At 40.8% G+C, this 12,405-nt stretch overlaps 1 protein-coding gene across 5 annotated transcripts in view; it reads left to right on the forward strand.

Moving 5' to 3' along the window:
• LOC132388055 (autophagy-related protein 2 homolog B-like) overlaps positions 1-12,405 on the forward strand; it is a 146,620-nt gene that overhangs the window by 18,811 nt on the left and 115,404 nt on the right. For all 5 annotated transcript variants that reach the window (XM_059960415.1, XM_059960421.1, XM_059960426.1 and 2 more), the window contains exons 4-5: positions 34-136; positions 537-696. In XM_059960415.1, the coding sequence (XP_059816398.1) occupies positions 34-136; positions 537-696 (263 nt within the window). The remainder of the gene's footprint in view (positions 1-33; positions 137-536; positions 697-12,405) is intronic.

The following is a 12,405-nucleotide window of genomic DNA, read 5'->3' on the forward strand; positions in this document are numbered from 1 at the left end:
GCTAACATAAAATATTCCTTTTCTGTTGTTCAGTTCTAAGAAGAGTCAAGCTTACATTTCTAGACAGCGTTCTCAGGATTGAGCATGTTCCAGAGAATTCAAAAACTGGGGTCGCACTGGAGATTCATATCCAGAGGTAAATAATATGGCTTCTTTCTCCCACCACCCCTACCCCCGCAAACACCCTGCCCACTTTTTGTCTGTAACACCTTTGGCTGTTAGTGACTGAGGTTTCCAGCAGCTAGAGCTTGTCACCAGTATGTTCCAGACTTTTCTCATTGGTTTATAGGGCTGTGATTGCATAAAACAACAGCTAACGGATTTACCAGCTTCCTCATTTGCAGTGTGAATACCACAAGTCAGGAGGTATGCCAACACCTGTCTTAGGACAGATGGACTGGAGAGACATTATTATAACAAGATGGGTTAGAAAGGCCAATATTTGCTTCTGCTCTACTTTTCAAATCACTTTATGTTTGTAGATAAAAGCTATCTCTTCATACCAGTGTAATTTCTCAGTGCCACTGTCCTTACAGAATCGAATATTGTGATGAGTCTGCAGCAGAGTGTCCAGACATCAGCATTCATCATCCCACAGCTTTTGCCCACAAGAACTTGCAGCTAAGTGGGATCTCATTATTCTGGTTTGAGTTCTCTGAAAGTGCAAAAACTTCACCTAGGATTTCTCCGATGCAGGTGAGAACCTTATGGGATGATGTTCAAAGTGACACATGGATGACAGTAACTCACGATTCAGTCAGTACCTTACTGTAGAAATGTAGTAGACTATATTGACCTCACCTCTTTAAACAGTCCTGCATAGGAATTCTTCATTAAGGAAATCTACCCTAACATGCCAGTAATGTATATCCCGGATTGGCCTCTATAGCTACTGAGGACAACTCTTTTGGAGAACGTCATACTGTATTCGAGTAATCGCACTGTTGCTACTATTAGACTACATTTTATAAAAGTGTTATAGGACAACCCAACTAAAGAAAATATTTAAAGAAAGACAATGGTGCAGCAGTTAGCAGTGTAACAGTGCCCTTGACCTGGGTTCAGTTCCTACCATTGTCTGTAAGTAGTTTGTACATTCTTCCCATAATCATATGGGTTTCCTCTGGGTGCTCCAGTTTCCTCCCAAATTCCAAAGATATACAAGTCAGTAGGTTAATTGTTCACATGGGTCTAATTGGGCGGCACGGGCTCATAGGGCCAGAAAGGCCTGTTATTAACTCTAAAAATAAATAGATTTGAGATAAGCAGTTTGGTTAAAGATAGGAGGAATTCCAGAGTTCAGCTTTAGGGAACTGACTGAATGTATCTGTATTTCTTGGAATTTGCTTTTTTGGTTCTTTCTTCAGCTCACTGTTACTGCCTACATGTGGAATTCTTCTCAATTTCCACCTAAATTTGCTCCCTCACCTAAAATACAGCTCCTTTATCAAACACTTTTTATCACTGTTTCAATTACTTCCATTATTTCTGACTACATTTCTTTGAAGCACTGTGTAGCACTTTTACTTTATGTTAATAGAACTTTTCAAATACAGTCAGTACGGTCATCTCGCAGGCACAGTGTCTCAGTGCTTAAGCCCCTTTATTATAAGGGCATGATGGTCATTTTTGTTAAGTCTTCCTTGTTATTGGATTTTTGATTTGGACAATATCTGCACGGCTGCAAAGTGGCAATTCTGGACCAAACTGAATCACTGAAAGATGTTCAACAACTGTGGCATTTACCTCATGCTAAGTGAAACCAACAACAACAACAAGGCTTCACTCCCAGATGAGCTCAATGCCTTCTGTGCTCGCTTTGACCGTCAAAACATGGAGGAACCTTCACAAAATTCCAACAGCCCTGATGGCCCCAGAGACTGAAGTCACAGAGTCAATGTGAGAGCATCCTCCAGGAGGGTGAACCCATGGAAAACATTTGGTACAAAAGGGTACCTGGCTAAGTACTAAAGACCTGTGCTGATCAACTGGCTGAAGTGTTCAGCAATATCTTTAACCCCTCACTTCGGTAGTCTGAGGTACCCACCTGCTCCAAGCAGGCTTCAGTTACACTGGTGTTTAAGAAGAGCATGGTATCCTGCCTTAATGCCTATCATTCAGTAACACTTGCATCTAGTGTGATGAACTGCTTTGAGAGATTGGTGATGAAACATACCAACTCCTGCCTAAGAAGTGACGTAGATCTGCTCCAATTTGCTTACTGTCACAGCAGATGCTATTTCATTGGCTCTTCACTCAACTCTGGAACATCAGGACAGCAAAGATACATGCATCAAGATGCTCTTTATTGACTATAGTTCATCATTCAGTACTATAATTCCCTCAAAACCAATCAATAGCATGTGAGACCTTGACCTAATTATTCCTTGTGCAGTTGGATCCTCGGTTTCCTCACTTGCAGAACCCAGTCAGTTTGGATTGGCAACAAGATCTCCACAATCTCCCATCAGCACAGGTGCATCACAAGGCTGTGTGCTTGGCTCCCAACTCAGCTTTACCTGATTTATACTTGTGACTGTGAAGCTAAGTACAGCCCCAATGCCATGCTTAAGTTTGCTAAGGACACCACTGCCATTGGCTGAGCGAAAGGTGATAAAAATCAGCGTCAAGGAGGGAAATTGAAAATCTGGCTGAGTGGTGCCACAGCAACAACCTCTCACATGATGTCAGCAAGAGCAAGAAGCTGATCATTGACTTCAACTGGAGGAAACCAGAGGTCCATGAATGAGCCAGTCTTCACTGGAGAGAGTCATCAACCTTAAATTGCTTGGTGTTATCATTTCAGAAGATCTGAAGATCTGCCCTGGGCCCAGCATGTTAGAGCCATTATAAAGAAAGCAGACAGTGCCTCTGCTTAGCATTTTGCAAAGATTCTGCATGACATCTAAAATTTAAAAACTTCTATAGATGTGTACTTAGTTACAAGTTGGGCCTTTGGCTCCCAAGTGTAGTATAAGTCATTGATGACCTTGCATCTCCATTGTCCTCTGAAGTCATTGGTGTGGTCGGAGTTCATCAGTGCTTCTGCAATCCGTTACATCCACTGTACACGGGATTGGCCTGTACAGCTTCACCAGAGCCCTGTTGCCAGCTTGGCCCATTTCCACCTCTCATGATGAGGACATAGGGCTGTACTTTGAGAGGCCTATTAATGTGTGGTAGAGAGTATGTTGACTGGTTGCATTACAGCCTGTTATGGAATCACCAATGCACTTGAATGGAAAATCCTACAAAAAGTAGTGGACATGGCCCAGCCCTCCCCACCATTGAGCACTGTTCAGAAAGGCAGCAAACATTATCGACCCCCACCACCCAAACCATACTCGCTTCTTGCTTCTGCCATCAGGAAGAAGGTACAGGAGCCTCAGGGCCCAAACCAGGTTCAGGAGCAGTTATTACCCTCAACTGTCAGGCTTTTGAGAGCCAGAGGGATAACTTTATTTGCCTTAACAGTGAACTTTTCCACCACATGCTGATCCCACTACAAACAATAGACCGGCTTTAAAGAACTCTTCATTTCATGTTTTCTGTATTTATTGCTAATGTCTTATTATTTTCTTTTGCATTTGCACAATCTGTTGTCTTTTGTGCACTAACAATTTGTTCATCCTGTTTGGTGTGGTCTTTCATTGATTCTGTTGTGTTTTTTGGATTTATTGAGTATGCCCATGAGAAGGCTAATCTCAGAGTTGTGCACAGTGACATAAACTTACTTTGAACCTTAGTCTTTACTGATTCATCCTTCCTTGATAGCTGTTGCCTTAGTTATCCTGCTTGCATTATACTTTGGTGCTGAAAACCCCTATAGAGGAAAAGATAATGATTCGCTTTACATGCATCATTTGCATCAATGACTAATACAGTCTGAGGATATGCTGGGGGCAGTCCTGGAGTGTCGCCATGCTTCCATCACCAACATAGCATGCCCGCAACTTACTAACCTGAGTGCATGTGCCTTTTAGGAATGTGGGAGGATACTGTTGTGGTTTTTCGTGCCTCACAAATGACCAGGAGACTCAGAAGATTCTTCAAGAAGGGTTAAACTTTAATTTGCAAATCAAAGCTGAGACGGTCATTGAGCTAGTTGCTGATTGCCCACCATCGACACACACAGGCATTTTTTATAGCAAAATCCTGGTCTAGTTTCACACGTACAGTTCTAATCTACATCTCTTTAGCTACCTTCCATTAACACACCATTGTCTTTTACATTCCTAAGATTTTATTCTCTTGCTAAATTGGGTACATGCATAGCAAATAGCAAGTTTCAAAGCTGACTACATCTCCTTGCTACCTCTCATTAACATATATTAACACACCATTTGTCTTCTACATTCCTAGGATTTCATCTTGGGTACATGCATAGCAAGCTGACTACATAGTTTTGGTTACACAGCAAATAATACAAGTTTTATACTCCAATAATACCAGAGTACCTGGAGGAATCCCACGCGATCGGGGGGAGATTATACAGGCTTCCTAAAGACAGCAACATCAATTGAACCCCGATCAATTCAACTAATGTTGTAGAGCATTACACAAGTTGTTGTACTACTGTGTTCAACTCTAGGAAATCCAAGCAAACCCTATAAGCAACCTATTGTTAGTTGCAGAGCTCTGAATGATTGATTGCTTTCTTCCCACTGTTCAGTTTTATTCCTGGTTGAGGATCCACTGTAAGTCCAGCTCAGTTGCTTCTGGCTGCAGGGTGGCCACAGTGGCATAACGTTAGTGTAACTCATCACAGTGCCAGCGATCAGTGATTTTCCCACTGCTGTCTGTGAGGAGATTGTATGTTCTTCCAGTGACGACATGGGTTTCCTCCAGGTGCTCCTGTTTCCTCCCACATTTCAAAAATGTACAAGTTAGGGTTAGTAAATTGTGGGCATCCTATATTAGTGCCAGAAGCCTGACGACACTTTTGGGCTGCCCCCAGCACATCCTTGGACTGTGTAGTGGTTGATGCAAACACCACATTTTACTGTATTGATGATTCAATGCACATGTGAGAAATAAAGCTAATCCAATCTTAATCTGATCTACTTTAAAAATTGGCAGTTAATTTGTAGATTCTTTGTGTTGGTGGTCTATACTCACAAAGATAGTAACAATATGAGCAACAGTCTGATAACATGTATCCCATCTACGCAGAGAATTTATGTTGCCTTTTTGCTATGTTGCTGATGGGAGGCCAGTGGATTCAGATGATTTATCATAATAGTGGTCAGTGGTTCTGTGATAATGATCCACATGCCTTGCATTTAAATGGTGAGGACAAAGCCCACAGTAGCTGCTGAATTGTCATTCCGGCAGTGCAGCAATGGCAGAATTTGCTGGAACAATTTGGAAGGCACAGGATATATGCATCCCAAAGAGGAAAAAGTATCCTAAATGCAAGATGACTCAACTTAGGCTAACAAGAGAAGTCAAAGCCAAAGAGAGGGCATATAATAGAGCAAAAATTAGTGGGAAGCTAGAGGGTTTGGAAGCTTTTAAATGCCAACAGAAAGCCACTAAAAAGTCATTAAGGTAAAGATGGAATATGAAAGTAAGCTAGCCAATAATGTTAAAGAAGATACCAAAAGTTTCTTCAAATATGTAAAGTGCAAAAAAGAGGCAAGAGTGGATATTGGACTGCTGGAAAATGATGCTGGAGAAGTCACACTGGGGGACAATGAGATAGTGAACAAACAAAATAAGTATTTGCATCAGTCTTCACTGTGGAAGTCTTGCCGTATGGTGGAAATTTGAGGTATTATGAGTCATAAAGAGTGTGAAGACACACACTGGACATTTCATAAGGCAAGACTGAAGGATTACCATGACCTTAGAAGGGTCACAGAAACCGGCCTTTTGGCCCACTATGTCCATGCTAACTGTCAAGGGTAGAAAGTACTTATTTTCCCCAGGCTGGAAATATCAAATACTTTAGGACTTAGATTTATGGTGAGAGGGTAGAAGTTCAGAAATGATTTGCATGGCAAAGAGAGTGGTGGTTGCTTGATGAAGTCATGATAACAGACACAATAGCAACATTTTAGGGTCACCTTTTGACACATGTGCAAGATAAGGTCAAATGAATTTATTATCAAAGTGTGTGTGTGTGTCAGTCATCGTATATGAGATTCATTTTCTTGCAAGCCCTTACAGGAAAAGATGCAATAGAATTTATGGAAAGTTGTGCATAAATAAAAATCGACAAACAACCAATGTGCAAAAGCATGGAATTTATTAAAATTGGCATTGTGGTCTGTGAGGGTCTATTTCTTTGCTGTACTGTTTTAGGTAGCTACTTGTATCTACACTCATCCCATTAACAGCACTTGATTGGTGCTCAAAATGTCTTTGATCTGAGATGTTACCTCTTCTGATTCTGCAGATGCTGTCTAATTTCCCGAGTGTTTTATGGCACTCCATGCTTTTATTTCTGAATTCACCAACTTCAGTTCCTGATTTGGATTTCATTAGCCAATACTCACTGGCTAAGGAAAATGAGAGGTGATTACATTGAAGCATGTAGATAGATAGGTACTTTATTGATCCCAAAGGAAGTTACAATGCAACAGTCATATTACAAGTGCACACATATACAAATATTAGAAGAGAAGTAGAAAGAATAAAAAATAAGTTACCACAACCAATCTAACAGGAAGGGGTCATCACTTCCCCAGCTATAGGTTGACTCATTATGGAACCTAATGGCCGAGAGTAAGAATGTCCTCATATAGCGCTCTTTGGAACAGTGCAGTTGCCTTAGTCTATTACTAAAAGCGCTCCTGTTCAGCCAAGGTGGCATGTAGAGGGTAAGAAACATTGTCCAGATTTGCCAAGATTTTCTGTAGGGTTCTTTGTTGTACCACAGCCTCCGCTGTGTCCAGTTTGACTCCTATAACAGCCAGCCTTTCTAATCAATTTATTGAGCCTGTTGGCATCACCCTTGTTGATGCCATTGCCCCAGCACACCACCACATAGAAGGTTGTACTGGCAACAAAAGACTGGTAGAGTATGTGAAGGAGAAGACTGCATACTCCAAAGGATCTCAGTCTCCTCAGGAATTAGAGGTGACTTTGGTCCTTCTTGTACACAGCCTCTGTGTTGGTGCTTCACTCGTCTGTCACCCAGGTGAACCCCAGCTAGTAGTAGGTCCTCACCACATCCATGTCCTCACCATCAATAGTAGTAGGGAGCAGTGTAGGCTTAGTCTTCCTAAAGTCCATCAGTATCTCCTTTGTCATACTGATGTTGAGCTGCAAATGATTCAGCTTGCACCATTTGATAAAATCCACCACCAGGACTCTGTACCCATCTTCCCTTTTTACACCCAACTATTGTCGAGTCATCAGAGAATTTCTGTAGATGTCATGACTCAGATACTTTGTATCTAAAGTCTGAAGTATACAGGGTAAACAGGAAGGGAGCCAATACAATCTCCTTTGGGGCCTATTGCTGCTTATAGCCATGTCTGATACACAGCTCTGAAACCATACTAACTGTACTCTGCCAGTTGGGCAGTCCAGTATCCAGAAAACAATGGAGGTGCCAACCTGCACTGAATGGAGCTTTTCCCCCAGCAATGAGAGCTGCATAGTATTGAAGGCACTTGAGAAATCAAAAAACATGATTTCTGCAATGCTGCCCTGCTTATCCAAATGGGAGTAGGCTCTGTTCAGCAAGTAGATGACAGCATCATCAACTCCAATTGTGCTCTAATAGGCAAACTACAGGGGATCAAGAGCTGATCTGACCAGGGGTCAGAGGTGAACCAGGCCCAGTCTCTCGAGTCTTAATGATGTGTGATGTCAGGGCCATGTGCTTTAGTGAAAGGAAATGATGGGGTAAATTTTGAGAATTATTTCCTCAAGTTTCAGAGGCTGTAATTAAGGTACATGGTCTCAGGATAAGGGATTGAGCATTTAGGCCTGAGACTAAAGAAAATAATTTTCTCAAGAGGTTTGTATATATAGGAGTTTCTACTTTTAGGATATTTAGTCATTAAGTATTAACAGAACAGAAATTTGTAGATTTTTGGACACTTCCAAGTGAATAGGATCAATTGCAATTTTATTAAATGAGAAACAAGGGAGCCAAATGATCTATTGCTGATTCAGTCTCTGAAGTTCTAATGCAATCATCTTGGTAGTTAGGTTTTCTCAAAATATCTCAAAAGAAAAGTTTAAGTTTAATTTTTGAAGAACCCATTCAAAGGCATTATTAGGGCAGTTGGCTACCCTTGAATTGTTTTTTTTCTCCGAGTTAAAAGAAAGATAAAGGTTAGATTTATTTGTCATGTGTGCATTGAAGCGGTGAAAAGTACAGTGAAATGCATCATTTGCGTCAATGACCAACACAGTCCAAGATGTGCGAGTGAGGGGAGCCAAAAGTGTGGCGTTGCTTCTGATGTCATGCCCACAATTTACTAACCCCTACTAAGCCATACGTCTTTGAAATGAAGGAGGAAACTGGAGGAAACATATGCAGTCATGGGGAGAACTTATAAACTCCCTGTAGACAACTTCAATCACTGGCACTGTAAAATGTTATGCTAACCATGGTGCTACCATGCTACACTTAGACTGTATTAATCCCTATTTCAAATTTATTTGATGTTTTCTTTGTCTCAGTGAAATCTATTAATCTCAGTCTGGGGAATTATTTGACCCCCCCCCCCCCCCTCCAGATCCATAGATTTTTGTTTTGACAGTTGTGTATTTTCACAGAATCAGAATCAGGTTTAATATCACTGGCATATGTTGTGAAATTTGTTGTTTTGTGGAAGCAGTACATTGCAATACATAACTAATACTATGAGTTGCAGTTTTATTTATATATATATATATACACATACACACACACACACACACACACAAAATTAGTGCAGACAGCGACTTTAAAAAAAAGTAAGGTAGTGTACAGGGGGTTCATTGTCCATTCAGAAATCTGATGGCAAAGGGGAGTGGGAAGAAGCTGTTCTTAAAAGACTGAGCATATGTCTTCAGGTACCTGAACCATCTCCTTTGAGGGCAGCAGTGTGAAGTGGGTATGTCCTGGGTGATGGGGGTCTTTAATTTCAGTTGATGCCTTTTTGAAGTATCACCTTTTGAAGATGTTCTTGAACCCGGGGAAGCTAGTACCCATGATGGAGCTGGCTGAGTTTTCAGCTTTGTGCAGCTTTTACCGATTCTATGCAGTGGCCTCTTCAGACCAGACAGTGATGCAACCAATTAGAATGCTTTCCATGTTATATCTGTAGAACTTTGTGAGTCTTTGGTGACGTACAAAGTCTCCTTAAACTCCAAATGAAATATAGCCGTTGTGGTGCTTTCTTTGCAATTGCATCAGTATGTTGGGCCCAGGATAGATCATCAGAGATGTTGATACCCAGGAACTTGAAACTGCTCATCCTTTCCACTGAAGATTCCTTGATAATGACTGGTGTGTGTTCCCTTGATTTCCCCTTCCTGAAGCCCACAATCAATTCCTTGGTCTTATTGACATTGAGTGCAAGGCTGTTGTTGCACCATCACTCAATCAGCTAATCTATCTCATTCCTATATGCCTCCTCATTACCATTTGAAATTCTGCCAACAATCGTTGTGTCATCTGCAAATTTATTGATGGCACTTAAGCTGGTGTGGGTGTAGAGAGCTCTCTGTGTCCAAGAATTTAAGTGGAATGAGGCCATTTGGCCTCTTGTGCTTGTTCCAATGTTCAGATCAAGCTTTTAACTCAATGCCACTTATTGGTATTAACTCCGTATCTTTTGATTCTCTTATTATATTTTTGCGTGAAAATGTCCTTTCTGAACAGCCTGACTCTAATTTTCAGGTTATACTTCTGCTAAAACAAAAATGAGTTTTCTTTATTAAAGTTAGGAACTGTGTAATTATATTGACCTTGATGAGATAACTTTTCAGGCTTCCATATTCAGATCACAGAATGGTTGCAGTGTGGAAAAAAGCCATTCTGTTCACAAAGCTCTAAAGATTATCATCTTCCTCACAATTTATTACACCCCAACCCCAAGTATTGTGTTATCTAAAAGTTTTAAAATTAATTATTAAGAAAACAATGGTCTGGCAGCACCACTATTCATTAGCAAAGCAACTATTCACCACAGAAAATGCTATTCTTGGCCTGGCACCTCTTTTCTCACCATGCAGGGTCCCTAGCAGTCCTAAGAGAAGCAGTGATCCACCTGTACTACATCCAGCTGGTTTTGGGGTTTGTGATGTGGGTGGCATGGTAGCATAGTGATTAGTGTCAGCTGTAAGATTGGGGTTCAATTCCTGCTGCTGACTGTAAGGATTTTGTACCTTCTCCATGTGATCACTTTCCGGGTGCTCCAGTTTCCTCCAACATTCCAAAGACATACAGGTTAGGGTTAGTAAGTTGTGGGTATGCTACGTTGACGCTAGAAGCATGGTGTCACTTGTGGACTGGCCAACACAATCCTTACCGATTTGAATTGACACAAAAGACATCTTTCAATAAGTGTTTCAATGTAAATGTGACAAATAAAGCTGATCTCATTTCATCTCATCTCTCCACTGGAGAAACCAAAGAAAATTGATAATATTTCTTTAGGATCACCTGTGTTCAGCTTAAGAGGCACTTTGAAGCTCCTGCCACTTTAATTCTCTGTCCCACTACCAATCTAACCTTTCTGTCTGTGGCAGCCATAGCTGCAGGAGTCTCTTCCCATGTCTCCAAATGAAACCTGGGAGAAGCTTTGTGTAGTCTTGGGTTACTTAGTTCAAAGTAAAGTTTATTATCCAAGTATGTATGTTAACATACATGATCTTGAGATTCATTTTCTTGTAGGCATTTGCATGGAGGATAAAAGAAATACAATAAAATTCGTGAAAAGCTATGTATAAATGAAGACTGACAAATACCTTTATCCACCTTTAAGCCTGCTAACTATTAGGGAGGATCAAGGATCAGCTTTATTTGCTAGAAACATTTATATGTATTAGGAATTTGCTGTGGTGTGTTGGTGCAACTTCAACAAAACTAACATTCAACAATGACAAAAAAATGATATAAAAATAAACTGGTTAAAGCATGAATATAGAATAAATTGTGTATAAATACATAAATAACAGCATATATACATTGAGTATAGTTTCTATTTGTAAAAACATGCTCTTGAATTTCATCTTTGTCTTCCCTGAGTTCTCCAACAACAAAGAATGGTTCTTTTGTGAATACCAATGAAAAGTATTCATTTAGAACCTTGGCCAATAACTTCTGGCTCCATGCTCATATTGCTGCTTTTGTCCCTAACATGTCTTGCTCTTGGTTGGGTTATTTGTTTGTCTTCCATATGTTTGCAATTTTTGCAGTTTTCAGTCTTGCAGTAGCATGAATGTATGGACCACCCAGGACTTCAGTCAATTTTCTCCCTTTGTTCCCTCATTTATCTAGGGTACATGCCATCTGGGCCAGGTGATTTATTCACTGCAAGTGCAGCTAGGCTTTCTGGAACCAACTATTGATGCATTTTTAGCCCATCCAAAACCCAGCCACAGTTTGCTTTACTGAGCCTCCAGCAGTGTCACTCTTCTCAGTGAAAACAGATGTAAATTACTCATTACTGCAGCCTTGTCTTTTGCCTCTGTGAGTAAAATTCCCTTATGGTCTGCTTATCCCCACTTCTATTCTTACAATTCTTTCCTGTTCCCATTTACTAAATATTTTTGGATTCCTGTTGCTGGTCTGTGGTGTCTCTTCACTTCTCTTATAACCTGTCTCACTTCCTCTCTGAACTTCCTGCAATGAGCCTCGATTTCATTTGTGTTAACAATCTGTAGCCTGTTGAGCTGTTTTGCCCAAATCTACAATTTCCCTTTAAGTTTGCCCCTTAATATCCTTTCTGTTAGTTGGAATAGTTTTGGTAGTGTATTCACAACTATTTTTTCATAACTTTACACAAATAATGGCCCTCCTCGTGCAGGCCATTAGTATCTATAAAGTTCATCCAGTCCACAGGTTTACTCCCGACAGCATCTCCACCCGACAAAACCTTACCATCATTAGGAGTGAGGTGGGATTACGGCATGTGATCTGGGAGGGGTATCCTGCGGGTGATGGTGTACTTTTGTCCTTCTGGGTGAAAAAGGTGGTGGGTTGGAAGATTCTGTTGGGAGTTTACAAGGATGCTACCAGGAATTAATGACTGAGTTATAGGGAGAGATTGGACAAGCTAGGACTTTATTCCTGGGAGTGTAGGAGATGGAGGTGATCAGTGTTTTTTACTTTTCAGTCTTTTTCTCAGGGTTGGGGGAATCAAGCAGGGAGGGGAAGGATTTAGCAGAGACTTAAAGGGCAACTTTTTTTTTACACAAGAGTGGTGTTATGTGGAATGAGCTGTCAGAGGTTGG

The sequence above is a fragment of the Hypanus sabinus genome, chromosome 2 (genome assembly GCF_030144855.1).
Source record: "Hypanus sabinus isolate sHypSab1 chromosome 2, sHypSab1.hap1, whole genome shotgun sequence".
Classification (NCBI taxonomy): Eukaryota; Metazoa; Chordata; class Chondrichthyes; order Myliobatiformes; family Dasyatidae; genus Hypanus; species Hypanus sabinus.